This window comes from Capricornis sumatraensis, chromosome 3, assembly GCF_032405125.1.
Source record: "Capricornis sumatraensis isolate serow.1 chromosome 3, serow.2, whole genome shotgun sequence".
NCBI lineage: Eukaryota > Metazoa > Chordata > Mammalia > Artiodactyla > Bovidae > Capricornis > Capricornis sumatraensis.
The window spans coordinates 155,757,409-155,779,247 of NC_091071.1; the positions used below are offsets into that span (position 1 = coordinate 155,757,409).

At 43.2% G+C, this 21,839-nt stretch overlaps 1 protein-coding gene across 1 annotated transcript; it reads left to right on the forward strand.

The window, feature by feature from the left end:
• Positions 1–18,287: 18,287 nt before the first annotated feature.
• KCNE4 (potassium voltage-gated channel subfamily E regulatory subunit 4) lies at positions 18,288–21,446 on the forward strand. Its single transcript, XM_068967845.1, has 2 exons — positions 18,288–18,365; positions 18,917–21,446. The coding sequence occupies exon 2, from the start codon at positions 18,943–18,945 to the stop codon at positions 19,447–19,449; it is 507 nt and encodes a 168-aa protein (XP_068823946.1). The 5' UTR covers positions 18,288–18,365; positions 18,917–18,942; the 3' UTR covers positions 19,450–21,446.
• The last annotated feature ends 393 nt before the right edge of the window (positions 21,447–21,839 follow it).

The following is a 21,839-nucleotide window of genomic DNA, read 5'->3' on the forward strand; positions in this document are numbered from 1 at the left end:
CAGCCATAAGCAAAGCACTTTGCGAACTAGAGATGTAGGTGGCTCCTCAGGCTAAAGAAAGAGGAGACTTGGTTATGGGGTGGTCTGAGGCCCTCGCACGTGAATTAGTCCTTGAAGGTAGAGAGAAGGTGATGATGAAGGGGTAGAGACAGTGTCTGAGTGAACAGTTTGGGAAGCAGGGAAATGGCAGCTCAGAAGCCCGTTACTATTAATATTTGCTTTCTGCACAACACAAGGCAGGTTCCATCAGTATGCTTTTGGGCATTTGCACCCAAAGGGAGCACAACCATTTCTTTTCCACATAAGCTTGTCCTTCCAACTTCTCTCTTCACACAAGCTAGGAAAATTTCCTGTTTCCTTTTACCTCCTTCCTGTCTTTCCATGTCTATTGCGATGCCCAGGGTGCCCCAGTCCAGCTTCAAGGTAAATTGAGGGATGACTCCTCCCACTCCTGCACATCACCAAGTACCAGGTACACAGTGGTTGTCATCAGGGGTGTAGTTTGTGGAAGCCTTCTTGACTGGCTGAGTGATTTAGAAAAAAAGTTCTTGAGGAGCAGGTGGCAATTACTCCCTCCCTCAATGGCCTTCAGGGTGTCAGTGATGTCTGGAAGCAGAGAGAGTGGTGCTCTACCTCAAGCAAAGGGTAGCCTGCATCTGAGTTGCTGTGGTGAGGGGTCACCCTCCGTGTCTCTCAAGGTTTTCGAGCCAGCATCCACAAGGCAGCATGCTCTTCAAAGGGGCTTAGTCCTCCTAAGATGATGCCCATGGCCCCAGGGTGGAAGAGAGCGTGACCTGAAGTTCAGGCATTCAGACCCTGGTCCCTTAGTTTCCCAAGGTATCAGTTTCCTGAGGTGCCCCTTCCTCTCTAAGCCTAAACACTGTAGGATGCATTCTCATGTTAGGGGGAGTTTACCTTCCATGCCCTAAAGGAATGCACTCATACTACACTTGCCCACTTTAGGCGGTAAAATGGAACAGATGGTGGGAAGGAAGTCAGTGCTGGTGCCTTGAACATGATTTCAGAGGAACAGCAAAGAAAAGTGCAGTTTGATCTGCCTGGGGTACAACCCCATCAAATCATTCACATCTAGCTCCTCCTTCGTCTTCTCGTGTGTCCTCAGTTGCTAAGTTGTGTCCTATTCTCTGCAACCCCGTGGACTGTAGCCTGCCAGGCTCCTCTGTCCATGGGATTTCCCAGGAAAGAATATTGGACTGAATTGCCATTTCCTTCTCCAAGGAATCTCCCCAACCCAGGGACTGAACCCATGTTTCCTGTGTCGCCAGCAATGGCAGTTGGCTTCTTTACCACAGAACCACCTGGCTGAAGTCACTAAAGTTCTCTTCCCAGGAGTAAAGCAACAGACTCTCATTCTCTATTTTTCTCTTCTATTCTTTGCTGGTCTGGGTCACACTCCTTGGCCAGTGAATTAATTTATCAGAAACATCCCAGCCCTTACCAGGTCCAGCATGACTCCTGGACCATTCCCACTAGGTTTTCTAGCTGCCCATGCTCTAAGGCATTTGGATCTCTGATGGTTGAGGAGCTAAGGAAGTATTCTTTATTTTTCATGGTTGCTTGGCTGACTGGGTGCTGTGGCTTGTTGCTGCTGCCCAGCACTGACGAGAGTATCACTAGCCCTGGGAAATAGATCAAAATTTGAAGTCCTGTTTCTTCTGAATACATATTGCTTTCATATCATCATAAAGCTGAAAAATTATAAGATGAACTACTATAAGATGGCAACCCTCTGTACCGGGAAAAGAAAGATGTGGGAGGGGGGGGCCTTTGGTCCTTGGGGATCATATTGTTCACAGGCATGGAGCTCAGTTTTGTTATATTTGTCACCAGGCCCTGACTCATATTATGGCTGACTAGCAGCATTTGTTGTTGTTGTTGTTGTTTAGTCACTAAGTCATGTTGGATTCTTTGTGACCCTATGGACTATAGCACACCCAGCTCCTCTGTCCTTCACTATCTCTTGGAGTTTGCTCAGATTCATGTCCATTGAGTTAGTGATGGTATCTAACCATCTCATTCTCTGTCATCCCCTTCTCCTCCTGCTTTCAATCTTTCCCAGCATCAGGGTCTTTTCTAATGAGCCAGTTCTTCCCATCAGGTGGCCAAAGTATTGGAGTTTCAGCTTCAGCATCAGCCCTTTCAATGAACACTCAGGACTGATTTAGTTTAGGATGGACTGGTTTGCTCTCCTTGCTGTCCAAGGGACTCATCAGAGTCTTCTCCAGCACCACAGTTCAAAAGCATCAATTCTTTGGAGCTCAGCCTTTTTTATGGTCCATCTCTCACATCCATATGTGACTGCTGGAAAAAGCATAGCTTTGACTATACAGACCTTTGATGGCAAAGTGGCATATGAAGACATAAACCTGAGAATCACACGCACCTTGGTTTGCAGTAGCAGAGTGCATAGCATGGGTGGAGCTACTAGCTACCTGATTCCTGGCAAGTTCCTTAACCTCTCTCTGCTCCCTTTTCTTCATTTGTCCAAGAACAGAAAAATAGCACTTCCTCTGGCAGTGGGAGAGGGATAAGAAAATAGCAACAACAATAATTGCCGTGTCAACAATATTAATATTTATTGAGTAGTTACTACATGCTGGGCACTGTACTAGGTTTTCTTCATGTATTAACTCTTAATCTGTATAAAAATCCTATGCAATAGATACTGCTATTATATCTCTACTTCCTGGAGGAGGAGGTTGAGGTAATTCTCAACAAAGAAGTTGAGGAATGTGACCAAGCAAAGTGACAGAGGTAGCAACTGGTAGAACTGAGATTTGAACCCAGGCAGTCTGGCTGCCAGATCCTAAGCTCTGACCACAATGTTATTTACACTGCATACAAAATGCTAGTCAGAGTGGTATCGGTGAAAATGGCAGAGTTAAGTTCTCTGAAATGCTCTTCCTCATGAAAAGCAACAAGAAAATTGGCAAAACATGGTCAGAATTGACTTTTTCAGAAGTCAAAACTAGCTAAAGGCTTGCAGCAACCTGGGAAGTGTATGTTCAAGAAAAAATGGCTGAATCTGGCTCAGCTGGTAAAGAATCCGCCTGCAATGTGGGAGATCAGGGTTTGATCCCTGGGTTTGGAAGATCCTGTGGAGAAGGGAAAGGCTACCCATTCTGGCCTGGAGAATTCCAGGGACTATATAGTCCATGGTGTTGCAAAGAGTTGGATACGACTGAGTGACTTACACTTTCACTAGAACGGCAAGGGGCTTCCCAGGTAGCTCAGATGGTAAAGAATCTGCCTGCCAAGGAGGAGACATAGGTTCAATCCCTGGGTAGGGAAGATTCCTTGGGGAAGGAAATGGTAACCCACTCCAGTATTCTTGCCTGGGAAATCCCATAGACAGAAGAGTCTGGCAGGCTACAGTCCACGGGGTCTCACAGAATCAGGAACAACTTAGTGACTAAACAGCAACGGTGGCAGCAGAACAGCAAGCTTGATGGTGTTTTAAGTTGCCTTTCCCCCATCATCTTCTTCAGTAGTGCTTAGCTTTAAAAATTAACAGCTTGAAAATCAAGTCACACTGAATTCTAGTAGTCTGGCAGCCACCAGAAGGAGCAATTGAGTGAAATATCATTTCTAGAGAATTGGCGTTGTTTCACCTTTCTGGTTGTTCCCTGGGAGACACTCTTCAAGGCTGTTGTTAGTTTCTTAACTTAGGGCTTGTCCAGTGAGAAAAGCCTTTTGTCTAGAAGTATTTGCTGAAACAATTACAGGCAACTGATTAACTCTGTGACTGCCTGAGGCAGTGATAATGGTTGGGCAAATAATAAACTTACCAAAGAATCCAACAGAAAGGAAAACTTAAAAGAGAAAAAGAAGGAATGAGATGTTCATAGGGGCTTTGGAAAGCTCTCACATATTCCTGGGGATGTAGAAACTGAATGGAGGAGGGGCAAGCTCAGGAAAGACCTGAAGTGACCCTAATCTGTCACCTCGGACTGACTCTTAGGCTTCATGCAAGTAAGAAGTGAAGGCTAAGGCAGAGTTGTAAACTGTTGGTCTGAGTGTTACATGTGTGACCCAGCATGCACACAGAACCCTATGGTAAAGTGCAGGAAATTTATTGGTTCTAGGACTTTAAGTAATATAAATCACTGCCCAGTCATTAGATGAGTAGAGACTTTAGTGGCCATACATGACAAAGACTACAGAAGGTAGAGATTTAATCCAGAGAATTTAGTAAACAAGAAAACCCCAAACATTCAGCCAAGGAAAGGAAACAAAGATCACTCAGATTGAAAGGAGGAAGTAAAGAAATCTCTAGCTTCAGATTATATGCTTGTACGTATAGAAATAGTTAAGATATTATAAAAAAAAAAGCTTGTTAGGACTAATAAAAAAATCCAACATGGTTACAGGAATAATAACGGTATATAAAGTTAACTGTATTTCTATACACTAGCAATGAATGATCGGAAAATAAAATGAAAAACTCAATTTCATTTACCATAGCAGCCAAAAGAATAAATTACTTAGTAATAAATTTACCAAATGAAGTGAAAATCTTCTTCACTGGAAACTACAAAACTTGTTGTAAGAAATCAAAGAAGAGCTAAATAAATGGAAAGTCATCCTGTGTTCATGGATTGGAAGACTTGACATTATTAAGATAACCTACAGATTCAATACAATCACTATCACAATTCCAACTCTCTCTTTTTTTTTTTTCCAGAAATAGACAAGTTAATTCCCTAAAATTTACATGAAATTACAAGGGACCCAGAATATTCTAAACAGTCTTAATAAGGAGGAACATGGTTAGAAGATTTATACTTCCTGATTTCAAATCTTATTATAAAGGCACAGAATTCAAAACAGTATAGTATTGGCATAAGGTTAGGTATATAGATAAATGGAATGGAATGAAACTGAGAACCCCAAATTAAAGCCATACATCTGTGGTCATTTGATTTCCTATAAGGGTACCAAGTCCATTCAACGGGGAAAGGAATAGTCTTTTCAACAAGTGGTGTTGGGACAAGTGGATATTTAGATAAAAAAAAAATGAATTTGAACATCTACCTCACACCATATACAAAAGTTAAAAAATGAATCAAGGAACTAAATGTAAGAGCTGCTGCTGCTGCTGCTAAGTCACTTCAGTCTTGTCCGACTCTGTGTGACCCCATAGACGGCAGCCCACCAGGCTCCCCTGTCCCTGGGATTCTCCAGGCAAGAACATTGGAGTGGGTTGCCATTTCCTTCTCCAATGCGTGAAAGTGAAAAGTGAAAGTGAAGTTGCTCAGTCGTGTCTGACTCTTCGAGACCCCATGAACTGCAGCCTATCAGGCTCCTCTGCCCATGGGATTTTCCAGGCAAGAGTACTGGGGTGGGGTGCCATCACCTTCTCCAAATGTAAGAGCTAAAATTATAAAATTTTGGAAGGAAATACAGGTGTAAATTTTTGTGGCCTTGGATAAGACAGCAATTTCTTAGATATGACACCAAAACCACAGGCATCAAAAGGAAAAAAGAGGTTAACTGGACTTCAAAATTAAAAACTTTGGTGCATGAAAGACACTAACTAGAATATGAAAAAGCACCTCACAGAATGGGAGAAAATGTATGCAAATCAGATGCCTGATTAGGGTTTATCATCCAGAATGTGTAAACAGTTGTTACCCAACAATAAAAAGATAAAAGAACCCAATTTTAAAAAGTGAGCAGGAGCTTTCTGATGGTTCAGTGGTTAAGAATCTGCCTGCCAATGCAGGGGACATAGGCTGGTCTGGGAAGGTTCTACATCCCTCAGAGCAACTAAGCCTTTGAGCTGCAACTGCTTGAGCTCACACTCATAGTGCCTGAGCTCTGAAACAAGAAAAGTCACCTTGATGAGAACCTTCATACCACAGTTAGAGAAAGTCCATGTGCAGCAACAAAGACCTAGAGCAGCCAAAGCTAACTACTAAAAATAAATAATTTAAAAAATGGTCAAAAGCTTGAACAGATATTTCTAAAAGAGGATAAAGAAATGACCAATAGGCATATAAAATATGCTAAATATCTCTAGTCTTTATGGAAATGAACATCAAAACTCCAGTGAAAAACTACTGCACAACCACTAGGTTTGTTGTAATCAAACACAGAAATATAACAAGCATTAATGAGGATGTAAAGCAACTGCAACTGGAACCCTTAAAAATTGTTGGTAGGGATGGAAAGCTGAGTAGCTTCAGTGGAAAACAGTTTGGTGGTTCTTCAAAAAGTTAAGCATAGAATTTCTATATGATTCAGTAATTCCATTCCTAGGTCTATACTGAAAAGAATTGAAAACATATGTTCAAACAGAAATCTATCCATAAATACTATAGTAACATTATTCATAGTAGACATAAAGTGGAAATAACCCAAGTATCCATCTATTGATGAAGGGATAAGCAACATGTGATATATCTGTACAGTGGAATATTATTCAGCTGTAAAAGAAAGAAGTACTGATATATGTTACAACAAGGATGAATCTTGACATGTTAAGCTAAGTGAAAGATCAATCACAAAGAAATACACACTGTGAGATTCTATTTCTATCAAATGTTCAGAATAGGCAAATCCACGGAGAAAGAAAGAGGACTAGTGGTTGTGGGGATTAGGAATGGGGTGACTGGTATTGGGTATGACGTTTGTCTTTGATAATGTTCTGAAATTAGATAGTTGTGACAGTTGCACAGCATTATGAATAAGTTAAAAACCATGAAATTGTACACTTTAAAAGGAATTTTATGGGGTGGAAACGTCAATTAAAAAAAGGCACATTGCCCTGGCTGAGACTAATAGTAATAGGTAAGTTATGGAGTGCTTAGTAGGTGCCAGACAATGTGCAAAGTGCTTAGACACGATCTAATTTAGTCCTTATTTGTGCTCAGTGGTTTCTGACTCTTTGTGACCCTATGAACTGTCTCATGCCAGGCTTCCCTGTCCATGGGACTTCCCAGGTAAGAATACTGGAGCAGGTTGCTATGTCCTCCTCCAGGTGATCTTCCCCACTCAGGGATCAAACCTGAGTCTCTCGCATCTCCTGCATTGGTAGGTGGATTCTTTACCAACAGTGCCAGCTGGAAAGCCCAAAATTTATTTCTTACAGCAACCTTAATCAAGGCACAGATGGGTTAAATAAATTGCCTAGGGCCATGCAGATGGTGAGTAGCAGGAAGTGGGACTCAAGTGCAAGCATCTGATTCTGGAAACTGTTTTTATGTTGCTCTTCTCCCCATTCCTTGCTGCTACAGTGACTATTATTTTTCTTTGTATGCCTAAGTGGCTTGGATAATCTAACCAATCTTCTCTTAAGACTGATGCAAGAGGTAAAATTTGCCCTTCTATTCCTAAGGAGAAACTTAACTCTTTATACCAGAAATGAAGGCATAGAGTACAGTTTCAAATGAGCCTCAGATATTTTTTCTTATTGAAAAAAATAAAAAGGAGTTCCTTTCCCAGGAGACTTGCATTAAGGGCCTGGCCTTCTGGGGGTTGGGCTTGTGTTGCTGGTCATACTGTCATAGCAAGGCTGAGCTTGACTGCTCTCACGCTAGGCAATTGCCAGAGGCCCGAGGAGCGCCATGGCGATCTAGCGTTCTGCGATCCCAGCCCCATGTCTGCAATGCTGGGAGCTGGAGTGTGATTTCACTGTAAACAAGTATTTGGTCCTGTTCAGAGAAGAAGTCAGCACTATTCAACCAAGCAACTAGGACCTGACAAAGCCCCATGCCAGCCACTGCTGTGCAACACTCTTTATTTTGATTTACATCCTTGCAATCAATCACTTCTTTGTTGTCATTTTGATCATTTAATTTTATGAAATATGTATCAGTTGAGGTGGCAGGACATATGTGTTTATTTGACTAAATGAATCAGTGAATAAATAAATGAACAGATATAGGCCAAATGAATATATTATTAATCTGGGTTATGCACAGTGGAGCATGGGGCAAGGACCATGACATGTGTTTGGGTGAAATTTCTAGGGCTATTAGGCTGAGACATCTGTCTCTGAGTCTACTCACCTTATCACACGATTTCTTCATGCTCCAGGATTCCCCTGGCAGAACGGGGCTACATTCTCCTCTCCTCATGCTCACTGTTCATCGTGGATAATCTTTTCGGATGTTGCTTCCTGCTTATGCACAGGAGTGAAGTATTTGTTGAGTTCAGAAGGAAGGCTTCTCTCTCAACCATTTAGGTCTGGGCCTCCTTTCTCCTCGGTCACTTGTGGAAAGACATGTGCAACTCTTCCCAGTTGTTACTGTGTGTGAAAAGCTGGCTTTGGTATATTTGGGTCCCAGCTATGACCAAATAGGCAAAGCCTGCCTGCCTGCCATCACTGGGTGAGCTCTCCTTGATGAGCTGAGTGGACCCTGACTGCTCGTATAGTTATGGCTGTGGCAGAATATGAAGAATATTCTTCATGGCCTTGGGTTGCTTGTTGCACTAGACTCCGGTTTCATCTCTTCATTTAATTTTTTAAAATGTACTGAGGTATAATTGACAAATATAATTGTATACTGGAGAAGGAAATGGCAACACACTCCAGTTCTCTTGCCTGGAAAATTCCATGGACAGAGGAGCCTGGCAGCCTACAGACCATGGGTTGCAAAGAGTTGGACAGGACTGAGCATGGCTTCCCTGCTGGCTCAGTTGGTAAGGAGTCTGCTTGCAATTCGGGAGACCCGGGTTTGATACCTGGGTCAGGAAGATCCCCTGCAGGAGGGGATGGCAACTCACTCCAGTATTCTTGCCTGAAGAATTCCATGGACAGAGGAGCCTGGTGGGCTACAGTCCATGGGATTGCAAAGAGTCGGACACAACAAGTGAGTAACCCCTGAGCATGTGCACAAATGTGCACACACACACATGATTATATATATTTAAAGTGTACAAGGTGATAATGTGATACACATATACACATTAGAGCAAGGTAAGTAACACATCTGGTAGCTCAGCTGGTGAAGAATCTGCCTGCAGTGCAGGAGACCTGGGTTGGATCCCTGGATTGGGAAGATCCCCTGGGAAGAGAATGGCTATCCACTCCAGTATTCTGGCCTGGAGAATTCCATGGACAGAGGAGCCTGGCAGGCTATAGTCCACAGGGGTCACAAAGAGCTGGACACGGCTGGGCGACTTTCACTTTTTACTTTTATCACCTCACATAAGTAACATAGTTAACTTTGTGTGTGTGTAGTGAAAATGCTTAAGATCTACTCTCAGCCACTTTTAAGTATACAGTACTGTTTTATTAACTAGAGTCCACCTCTCAGTTTTTATTGGGTTTTTAGTTATCTTCTGATAGTCTGGTACTTGGAAGGTATAAGAATATGCATTGGAATATTACTCAAACAAAGGAATGATATTGGGTCATTTGCAGAGACATGGATGGACCTAGAGTCTGTGATACAGATTGAAGTAAGTCAGAAAGAGAAAAACAAATATATTTACTGTATTTGTATATACATATATATTTATATACAAATATAAATACAAATATATTTACTATATATATATATGGAATCTATGGTACTGATGAACCTATTTGCAGGGCAGGAATAGAAATGCAGACATGGAGAACAATGGATGGACACAGAGGTGGGGTGGGCTGAATAGAGAAATTAAGATTGACATATATATACTACTATGTGTAACAGTAGCTAGTGGAAACCTGCTGTTTAGCACAGGGAGCTCAGCTCAGTGCTATGTGGTGATCTGAACAGAACAGATGGTCAGAGAGGGAGGTCTTTGAAGGGAAGGATATATGTTTACATATAGCTCATTCAATTCATTGTACAGCAGAAACTAACACGGCTTTGTAATGTAACTAAACCCCGCCCCCCCCTTTTTTTTTAAAAAAAAAATGAAAACCAAAATCTTTTAAGGGCTTCAAAACCTTTCTTTTAAAGAATGTCAGCTTTTCCCTCTTCAACTGAAATCCCCAAAGCCCTTTATTAGCACCCTTTTTCCATCATGTTCTGAAGCCTGTCCTGACCTCTTTATTAGCTGGGGTCAGAGGAAGTAACCAACAAGCACTGAGTAGTGTGTGTCCCAGGAAAGGAGTACGTGCCTGGCGAGATTTCAGTAGGAGGCAGGCTGGTCCCTCCCTGCTCTGCTATGTCCTGTCGTGTGAGCAGGAAGAGTTACTTACCTTTTAGGGTCCCATTCTCCACGTTTATAAACCTCTGCTCATAGTGCCCTATTGGGCTCTTGTGCAAATTAAATAAGAAAGTCTGTGAAGAGTACTTAGCACTTTCTTTCAGTTATTCACTCAGCAAATATTTCTGGAAGGTCTACTGTGGGCCAAGTATCCTTCTAGGTGCTGGGAATAAAACAGTGAACAGCCACTTATGGTTCTTCAACTGAAATTTAAGATAGATAATGCCAGGGAGCTTCCCAAATAAGATCTTTCTGTATTTTTCTAACATTGTTTAATATTTATGATAAATGAACTCAAGCTAGTTCCAGGCACAGATCCAAGGGTTTTGCACATGTAATCTTATGATAAACAAGCAGGACCTGCAGGATGTCATCATAAACGAGCCTTTATGTTGAGTCCCACAGCTTCTTCAGACTCCTCCTCTAGGACCAGTTTCTCCCCTGCCCTGTGATGGAAATCTGGGGCCAGATCCCACAATTTTTCTGGTCACGCTTAGGTAATAAAAATCCCCTAGCTGCTCGAGTTTCCCCAAACAGCCTCAGTTCAGTAATTTAAAGCGTTCATTCCCACATCACAGTCAAAATTCCTCAAGGTCATTTAGAGTTGAAGCTTCTTTTGCTACATCCCCTCCCCCTTCAACGATCCCCCTCACCCCTTGGGCCTTGGGCAGACTGGGAGCCATTGGTGGGCAGGGCTATGACCTGTGACCCTATACCAGGCACTTCTTTTGGATGTGGGGAACACATCTCCTTCCTCAGCCTTGGGCCGCCATGTTGGGGGGGCACTAGCCATATCTCCAGGCTGTGTGTTCCCTCCTGTGTGCACACTAGTGGGGGAAACACTCCCAAATCTTCCTCCTGATAAACTCCAAAAGCATGGGCTTCCCTAACTCAGGAACCTCTCTCCAGAGCATGGGCCAAAGATAGTCCCCTTCTGATTTTTCCAGGCATGGAAATGACCCAGGTCCTCTGTGTCCAGCAGGTTGAAGGCTGTAGGGAACACTTAGACTTACTCTCTGTCTGTTTCTTCTTTCACTGACTCCAGTTCCAGTGCATAGTGAAAAAACTCAGGTAGCAGAGACCACATGGTCTAGTGGTTAGAACCACAGACTCTGGGTTCAAAATCTCAGCCCTGGGTTCTGATGTCAGTTCTGCCATGTGCCAGCTGTGTGATGCTGGGCAATCTACTCCATTCACTCTGTACCTCAGTTTCTTGATCTGTATAATAGGGATGATGAGAAAGCCCATTGCCTAAAAGTTTCAGGAAGATTAAATAAGATACAATTTGTAAAATCCATAGAGCAGTTTCTCAGACATTTTAGGCAAGTATGTGTTAAATAAATATCAGGTGGGAAAAAAAGTCTGAACATTAAATAGCAAAGGCACGTTAATGGCAAATTTACCAGACACTCTTGACTTTTAGGTGTTTTGGGTTCTTTCATCTCAATCTCTTTTGGGTGAGGTCCAAGCAGGACTGCTTACAGCCTCAAGACCCTCAGGCATAGCTGGTATTTGAGGAGAGTCTGAAGGTCTTTTTTTTTTTTTTTAAGCATTGTATTATCATTTTCTTTATTTATGACTGTGCTGGGTCTTTGTTGCTGCACAGGCTTTTCTCTAGTTTTGGTGGGCGGGGGCTAACCTCTAGTTGTGGAGTGTGGGGTCTAGGGTGCTCAGGCTTCAGGAGTTGTGGTGCATGGGCTCAGTAGTTGCAGTCCCCAGGCTCTAGAGCCCAGACTCAGTAGTTGTGGTGCACAGGCTTAGTTGCTCCGTATGGCATGCGGGATCTTCCCAGACCAGGAATCGAACCTGTGTCTCCTGCATTAGTAGGCAAATTCTTTACCACCGAGTCACCAGGAAGCCCTGGAGGTCTTCTCAAATACTAGAAGACACCAGTCCTGTTTTTCTTCAAGTGCTAGAAACGCTAGAAAATATGTGGCTAGGGAGGGTGACTCAGGGCATTAGAAGGAATGACCATAGCAAGATTTCCCAGACAGAGTTTTTCAGAAAGGGTTTCTGGGAAAAGCAAAATGAGGGTGGGCTCTGAGAGTTTCATTCTGTAACACTCCACCAGCCCAGCAGCCCTGTTATCTCACATCTTGTTCTGCTCTGTTCGTTACTGTCTACTCAGGATGGGGACAGCCACATGGATTATGGGACATTTTTGAGTATCTTAAGACAATTAATTATCCTACTCTTGACATGCCTAAGGGGGCTAAAACTGAAACACAGAGAAATTATGCAACTGAGCCAGTCACGTAGCACGGGTGGGGATGAACTGGGTCAGATCTCTGGACTCCAGACTTACGTTTAATCTGATGAGATCCACCGCTGGGCTATTATCCCAGCACAGAGTTTGTTTAGTCACAGAAGCTGCTAACATGATTTCAGAGATGTGTGGTCAGGGACCCCTGGGTCATCTGGTGAAAATGACGTTACCAGGAAATTTAAAAACTCAGAGCTCTGGAGAAAGTTGTGTGTGAGGATGGAGTTGGGAAAAAAAAATCAAAACAAGACTAGAAATTACAGTATATATAAACAAAAGGGAAATCATTTCACTATGGAAAATATGGATATAGGATAAAGGTATTGTTAACTCAATGATAACTTCCAGAACATGCCAAGGTTAGTGTAGCCTCACAGAATTGGAGGAAACTTTTTATCATTGCATGTTTGCGTTTAATTTTGAGTATCTGGCCTTCTAGGAGTTCACTTAAAAAATGTTTCTAATTGAAGAATAATTGCTTTACAATATTGTGTTGGCTTCTGCCATACATCAACATGGATAATTCATAGGTATACATATGGCCCCTTCCTCTTGATCCTCCCTCCCACCTCCCACCACTTCCACCCATCTAGGTTGTTACAGGAGCCCCAGTTTGAGTTCCCTGAGTCATATGGCAAATTCCCATTGGCTATCTACATTACATATGATAGTGTCTGTGTTTCCATGCTACTCTCTTCATTCATCCCAGCCTCTCCTTCCCACAACACTTGTGCCCATGAGTTTGTTCTCTATGTCTACGTCTCCATTGCTGCCCTGCAAATAAGTTCATCAGTACCATCTTTCTAGATTCCATATATATGTGCTAATATATGATATTTGTTTTTCTCTTTCTCACTTACTTCATTCTATATAACAGACTCTAGGTTCATCCACCTCATTATAACGGACTCAAATGCATTCCTTTTTATGGCTGAGTAATATTCCATTGTATATATGTATCACAGCTTCTTTATCCATTCATTTGTCAATGGACATCAAGGTTGCTTCCATGTCCTAGCTATTGTAAATAGTGCTGCAATGAACGTTGGGGTACATGTGTCTTTATCAGTTATGGTTTCCTCAGGGTATGGGCCTAGTAGTAGGATTGCTGGGCCATATAATAGTTTTATTCCTCGTTTTTAAAGTAATCTCCATACTGTATTCCATAATGGTTGTATCAATTTATATTCCCATCAACAGTGCAAGAAGGTCCCTTTTCTCCACACCCTCTCCAGCATTTACTATTTGAGGATTTTTTGATGGTGGCCATTCTGACCAGTGAGAGGTGATATTTCATTATAGTTTTGAATTGTATTTCTCTGGTAACGAGTGATGTCAAACATCTTTTCGTATGTTTATTAGCCATCTGTATGTCTTCTTTGGAGAAATGTCTGATTAGGTCTTTGCCCACTTTGATTGGGTTGTTTGTTATTCTGGTATTGAGCTTATAAACTGCTTGTATATTTTGGAAATTAATCCTTTGTCAGTTGTTTCATTTGCTGTTATTTCTCTCATTCTAAGGGTTGTCTTTTCACCTTGTTTATAACTTCCTTTGCTGTGCAAAAGCTTTTAAGTTTAATTAGGTCCCACTTGGTTATTTTTGCTTTTATTTCCATTACTCTGGGAGGTAGGTCATAGAGGATCTTGCTGTGATTTATATCACACAGTGTTCTGCCCATGTTTTCATCTCAGCATTTCATAGTTTCTGGTCTTACATTTAGGTCTTTAATCCATTTTAGGTTTATCTTTGTGTATGGTGTTAGGAACTGTTCTAATTTTATTCTTTTACATGTAAGCTGTCCAGTTCTCCCAGAGCCATGTGTTGAAGAAACTGTCTTTTCCTCACTGTATATTTTGCCTTCTTTGTCAAGGGTAAGTTGCCCATAGGTGCATGGGTTTATCGCTGGGCTTTCTATCTTGTTCCATTGGTCTATATTTCTGTTTTTGTGCCAGTAGCATACTGTCTTTATGACTGTAGCTTTATAGTATAGTCTGAAGTTAGGAAGATTGATCCCTCCAGCTCCATCCTTCTTTCTCAAGATTGCTTTGGCTAATCAGACTCCTTTGTATTTCCACATGAATTATGAAATTTTTTGTTCTAGTTCTGTGAAAAATGCCATTGGTAATTTGATAGGGATTGCACTGAGTCGGAGGAATTCACTTTTAAAAAAGTTTTATGAAGACTCAAAAGGAGTTGAAAAAATATCTTTCTTTGATTTTCCACTCTTTCTCAGTTCTTCTCTTGGTTCCCATTGAATGAAGCAAAGAAGAGTAGACAGAGAATGGGTTCTATAATTGTGGAGATCTGGGTTCAAATCCTGATTCTAATGCTTATATATATATATATATATATATATATATATATATATATAATTTATTTGTTTTGGCTGTGATGTGTCTTCATTGCTGCACAGGCTCTTCTCTGGTTGTGGAAAGTGGAGGCTACTGTCTACTTATGGTATGAAGCCCTCCCATTGCCGTGGCTTCTGGTGCAGAGCGTGGGCTCTATGGTGCATGGACTTCCATAGCTGTGGCTCAAGGGCTCTAGAGCCCGGGCACAGCAGTTGTGGTGCATGGGCCTTGTTGCTCCACAACATGTGGGATCTTCCTGGACCAGGGGTTGAACCCTCGTCTCCTACACTGGTAGGCAGATTCTTTACCACTGAGCCTCCAGGGAAGCCCCCTGCCTCTACCACTAATGAGGTGGTCTTGAGCAATTTACTTAGTGCCTCTGACCTTCAGTTTCCTTATTTATGGAACAGTTATACTGACACTTACTACACAGGGTTGAAGTAAGCAAAGTCTCTCCCGATGCCTGGTTCACAACAGACACTCACCTAGGGATGGGCTGCAGCATATCTTAGACTCATGAAAAATCCCAGTTCAAAACGGATTTATTAAAGGAGTACAGCACGGATGCAAGGATAGATCCAAAGAACAGACTAAAGAACTCAGAAGTAGACCAACTAAATGGTTAATTAATTTTTGACAAAAGTCCCAATATAATTCAATGGGAAAAGGGTGGTGTTTTCAACCAGTGGTGCTGGAGCAACTGGGCATCCATATAAAAAAAAGAAAATAAACTCTGATTCATACCTTGCATCATGTCCACAAAATAACTTGAAATGGATCATAAACCTAAATGTAAGAGCTAAAACTTTAAACTTTGAGGAGGAAAACAGGAGAAAATTTTTGTGACCTTGGGTTATACCAATTTTTTTTTAGAAAACAGAAAGCACAAATCTTATAAGTTGGACTCATTCATGTTAAGAAATGTTTGTTATTCAGAGAAATGCTGCTAAGAAAATGGGAAGCCACAGACTTGGAGAAGATATTTGCAAAATGGATTTGTTTATTTAATATTGCTGTCTTCTTGATACTGTGGTATAAAGTGGATGTAATCAATAATTCTTGTGTCCTCCCCATCCTCTCCCTGATAGAGTGCACTTTCTATATGCTTTCCCTTCTTCCCTTACTGTTTATGTCATTATTCACAGCCATAATTCTCATAATTTTGTTATGAGTGAGGGCTGGAGAGAAGACTGAAACTTGTGTTATGAGGTTGCAAGTGCTTCATATAAATTCCATTCTTGGTGGGAGAGAAGAGAGCAATGATGAAAAATACAGAGACAAGCATGTGTCCATTAGGAAGCAACTTGAAGCTGTTGGTAGCCCTCTCAACAATGACAACAAAAAGCATAGACTGAGCATATGGCACTAAGGGCTGTGCTTGCATCATTTAACTGTAGGAGAAACATATGCAGGAGTCATCCTAGGGTCCCAGAAGAAGCAGGGCCACCAAGCAGGCGTCCAGGAGAAATTCATCTGGGTTGTTCCTTCCTGACACCTGAAATGGATTTTGTTCTTCCTGTGTCTCTGGATTGCTCTATCCTTTGGACGTCATTCTAGATTCATCCACGTCTTTTCTTGGTTTTACTGTTTCGGGACTGTTGGCTTGATTTTCAAGATTTATCTTGTTTGAAACTGCAGTCTTTGTTTGGCTTGCTGGCACCAGACTTTTTACTTCCTTGCTGTGTAAATCTGGTAACCTTCCCCCCAATTGCCTCTCTGTGTCTTAAAGCTTCCAGTTTGCAATGTTTGGCCATCCCTGGGTGATTACTTATCTCATACATCCCAAGGTACATAAGCATCACTACTGGCATCAACAATCAACAGGCAACACTCTTATGGGTCTCTCTTGTTCTTGTGTCCCTGGCAAACCACTGTAAGCATAGTTGAAGGAGAAAGCCTTCAGGTACTTATGACAAGTACAGGTTGAGGAGGCCATGTCTGCCTTGGCCAAAGAAGCTGTGGAGCTTTTGAAGTAGATGTAACTGTGAGGATGTCCTTGTGGATGTGAGCCAAGTTCCTGTGTATGGAAGATCTTGGAGTTGGAATGGTCAGCCTGTTGATACTTGAGAGTTAGCTGAAGACTTATGGGTGAGCACAGATCAAACCACAGGGTGAGTAGACCAGTGGGGAAAACAGAGCATACGCTCACCATTCTGCTCTTTCCACAGGTGTGCAAATAGAATTAGAGCCAGGCATTAAACCAGTGGCAGCAGTGAAAGTCCCAGTGCCTGGGATATATATATGTATCTCCAGCTTCCAGCTGGAGCAGAGGGAAGGTACCATGTTTCCCTTCAGCTTCAATTTAACAACAGCAAGACCACAAGAGATGTTTTCTCTAGAGTTGATTTCCCACAATAGTCTGGCTGCAATTCACAGGCTGCAGAACAATGGGGGTGGGGGGAGGGGGGAGGGTGCAGAGAATCCCTTTGGGTTTATTTCAGTTTAGGATGAGAGCCTCTTAGAAAAAGTAAGCATCCTGGGGAGAGGAAGGACAGACAGCGAAGTCTTCAATTCCTTTGGCAATTTTGATCTCTGTGACCATTTTAACCCAGGGTCTGCTAGGTTTCAAAAGCTTGAACTTGTGCTCAGTTGCTCATCAGAAGATTTCCTGCTCCTCCCCTGACCTGCTCTTCCCTTGACAGCAAAGTGATGTGTGAATGATCTCTGTGTGACGCTCTGGAGGAGCAGTTACGTGCCCTAGAACTGGAGAAAAATTTGTCCACAGTAAGTATCTTGCTTTGTAAACTGTTTCCACTTCACATTGCCTGTTGAAAAGCATCTGGAAGATATATATTCATTATTGTTAAAAAAAATAGATTTATGAGTGTTATGAGATTATGATGCAGAAGACAGAACCTGTCAGTGTTTTTAAAGTACAAACCCACACTCGCCAGCCTTAAGTCTTAGAGTGATCAAGCTGACAGGGACTGAAAAACTCACACAGTTCATATAATTTTACCTACTGAAGCCCCCAACGTCCAACAATTTTACAGTTCAGGAATCTGAGGAGCGGAAAGGCTCAGGGAGGATTTATTACATTTGCATAGTCAGTGGAAGAGCTGAAACTTAAGCCCTGGTTCCTTGATAGTAAATCCTGCACTTGCCTCTAACTGCCTTTTATCTAAATTAGGGTATTTGACTTTCTGTCTTTGAAAACCTGTATAGACATCACGGTTATTTCCCCAGAGGGAGATGAAGCATGAACTAATTTTCAATGGGAGTGAATCTGGGGGGAACAGTTCCAACTGGGCACATTCTTTCCTCCTTTTTCATGGCCACCTGAAAACTTTGGCTGGGTGCTGGGGGGTGGGACGCTCTTCCCACTTCCCAGTCTTTTTCTTTTCACAGCTGCAAAGTTCAGTGAGTTGAACTGCTGTGCTGAGTTCACTGTTCACTCTGCCACGACCAACCTCTGTTGTAAATTTTCCTCCCAGAACACGTGACGATGCATTTCTTGACTATATATCCCAAGAGCAGCAGCAGAATTGTCAGAGCGCGGAGCCCCACACGCAGGAAGAAAAAGGCTCTCGGATTTGACCATTTAGGAATTCAGGACTTGGGACAAATTCGCCAGCTTTTGGTAAGTCAGCAATGCCATTTTGCTTCAGAAACATATGAAAGGCTACTCCCGGCAATTTGTAGATGCAGTTTTCTCTTCCTTTCCTTTTTTCTAAGGCAGTTTTGTCTTGAATTAAAAATAGGTTGACGCTTGGCAGTGAAATGTAAACTTTCTTTTTTTCTGCTCTGTCAGCTCAAAAAGTTTCCCAAAGATTCAGACCTTATTTCTTTTCTCTCTGCACCCCTGTCTTAAAGGGACTTTTTTTTTTTTTTTTTAATTTTAAGATGACTGAAGCAAAGCTTTTCACATGTTCACTTTATGAAATGAAAATTTGATGGACATGTAAAAAAATGAAAGTCTTTTCATTTCCTCCCACCTCCCGGTGCCCGTTTCCCCGCGCACCCCAGCCCGTCATAGCTGACCCCTGTTAACCGCTAGGAGGGACTTAGAGTTACTTCTCCAGGCAGCAGCTGTAAACCTTTCTGATCCTGTAGTTCCACAAACCTGGTGCTGCCCTCTTTCCTGTAACTACGGTCGGGTGGGAGAGTCCTAACCTGCAGCTTTCTCCCCAGCTCCTGGCGGTGTGAGCTGAGCTTCAATGCTGAAGATGGAGCCTCTGAACAGCACCGACGCTGGCACCGCAGCCCCCAGCGCCCCCCTCGAGTCCCCCGTGTCTGGCAGCGGCCACGGCAACGAATACTTCTACGTTCTGGTGGTCATGTCCTTCTACGGCATTTTCTTGATTGGGATCACGCTGGGCTACATGAAATCCAAGAGGCGGGAGAAGAAAGCCAGCCTCCTGCTGCTGTACAGGGACGAGGAGCGGCTCTGGGGGGAGGCCATGAAGCCGCTGGCCGCGCTGTCCGGCCTGAGGTCGGTGCAGGCGCCCACGATGCTGAATGTGTTGCAGGAGAGCGTGGCTCCTGCCCTATCCTGCACCCTCTGCTCCATGGAGGGTGACAGCGTGAGCTCTGAGTCCTCCTCGCCCGATGTGCATCTCACCATCCAGGAGGAGGGGGCAGACGATGAGCTGGGGGAGACTTCTGAGACCCCCCTCAATGAAAGCAGCGAAGGGTCCTCGGAGAACATCCATCAGAATTCCTAGCACCCCTAGGACCCTCTGGAGGTGACCCTATGAACCAGCACCCTTAGAGCGAGGAAGGACACTTTCCGTGTCGGGTTCCACTTTTGCAGGGCAACTGCCACTTCCAAGGGACCCGCGGCAAGCCCCTGAATGGGGGGTGGGGTGGGGTGGTGGTGGTGGTGGGGGTCAAGGCTCAGACAGGGCCAGCTGCAGCCTGGAGTCCGCTGCACGCCTGTGGTGTAGACCTGCAGCTGAAACAGCCCTGAAGACACGCGGTGTGTACCTTTCATTGGGTCCTGGAGGGCGGGGTTCCGTGTGGAACTCGGCAGGTGGGATGTCCTTGCGATTGTACTCTCAGGGGATGCCCCGGGTAACTCCTGCAGCATCTGCCTACTCCCAGGGCTGCCGAAGGCTTAGGGCGTCCCAAGGGACTAGTTTCGGTTTGCTAATTTGCCCAGAGCTTTGTTCTTCTAGATCTGATTCGCTGTAAGAGCCTTTAATGTGAACCTGTGACATTAGTTCACCGCAGGTTACAGAGCTTCTTTTAGGGGGTCTTTCTGGATAGAGCAGGGGGATATTTGTTGGAGGGGAAGCTGGAGATCTCTACCTGGTCTATTTGCCTACTGTAAGGAGAAAACCAGGCGACTTTTAAACCGGTCAACATGAGCTGAGATAAGAATAATCTGCTACTTGACCCTTTGTCTAACCTGTGACCTTGAACTCTGACTTGGGACCATCCAGCATCATGTGCTGGTGTGACATTGTTTTTTTTTTGAAGGGTTTCCCCAGAATCTAACCTGCACTCCGAATGGCTGTGCAGGGAATATTCCTGATCTTTCCAGAAGGGGTGATGGTGGGGTTGAACCAACCCACTGTTAGCTCTGCTGCTGCTTTTTATTCCCAGCCCAGTTTTCTGAGCTGGGAAAAGATATACTGTGGGCCTCCACGACATGGCATTCGGTCACGTAGCTGAGACTTAGAAGGGCATACTCTGGCGAGATTGTGCAGAGTTGGGGGTCCTCTGTTTGTGAATCCCAAGCCCAGACTCTGATATGCTGTATGGTCCTGTGCATGTCATCCACAGACTTACTGCCTTCCTGAGACTCCTGATCATCTAGATCCCCAGGGGGCTGGGAGGATGTCTTTAGATTTTAAGACTCTGTGATGAATCCTACATGGCCTGGTGTGAGGAAGCTGGGACAGAATATTTCCTCGCTGGCCAGTAGTCTGCGAAAGGATCTGCTTACTTAAAGGAGCAGTTGGAGATAGAGAACACGTGTAACTGGGAGATCCAGGGCGGCTCACCCACCATCCCCTGCTGTCACTTTCCCAGCAGTGAATCCAAGAGGCAGATCCCATATTTTACTCCGCCGAGTTGTCTGGGTGGTGGACTGTTAACACTCCGGTTCAGGGAATGAGACATCTAAGAGAAAAGACTCAGGAATGCGTGCTAATGTCTCCCTGTATTCCTGTGGTTAGTCACTTTGCAGCAGACTCTTTGAGCTCTCGAAGACAAGGAGCAAGAGAAACACACCAAAAGGTCAAATTTAATTCTAGTAAAAACATAAAACTTTTTTTTTCAAACAAACACAATCTCCCTGGACTGGAGACAGCAGTAACTACTGTTCCCATGGAAGGGTTAACAGTGTAGGGACTGGTTTATCAGTTCGCCTTAACATAGCGCTAGAGGAAATTTATGTTTAGGGAGGAAAAAGGGCCCTCCGTTCACTTTAAAATTCAGAGTGTGGATTTACTCCAAAGGGGGCTGTCTAAGGTGAAAGAAGCCAAGTTGAGTTTGGCCCCTTGCCTGGAATCACTTGAATTCTGAAACTTTACTGCGACGGACATGTGCGTTGTCACATTTTCCATTGCTTAATCCTGAAGTTTGGTGCAAGTCTATCTGCGCCTATTAAAAAGCGATGTATATACTTCCTTCTTATTCTATTAAGTTGTATAAAATTGTCTTCTGTATTTAACAGTTTGTAATTTTCACGATATTTTTTTTTAATTTAAATAAAAAAACACATTTTCCCTATGGAAGTTATGAGTTCTCTCTTTGATTCTTTAATATAACTCCTAGTTTCTAAGACATCCCAGATGCATTTTTCCAAGCCATCTCTGAATCCAGGTCATCTTTCAAGCCCGACTCACATGAAAGCATATCTTATTTCTGCCTAAATCATAGAGTGAGCAGGGCTGGGGTCTTCCTCCCTTTGAAGGAAACCTTTTCCATTCTTTGCAGTGAATAAGAAGCAGGCTGCACGTGGGTCTTACATCCACTTCAGTTTCTAAATTTGGTGGTCATGGGGCCTTGGAACTTGAACACGGAATGACATAGTGACTGTTGTGAAGATGTTGCTCCAAACCTGGTTGCAAGAAAACCTTTGATTTACACGTTGGCTGGACAAATA

Coding starts and splice junctions, on each gene's coding strand:
- KCNE4 (XM_068967845.1), top strand. CDS start 18,943: ATGCTGAAGATGGAGCCTCTGAACAGCACCGACGCTGGCACCGCAGCC.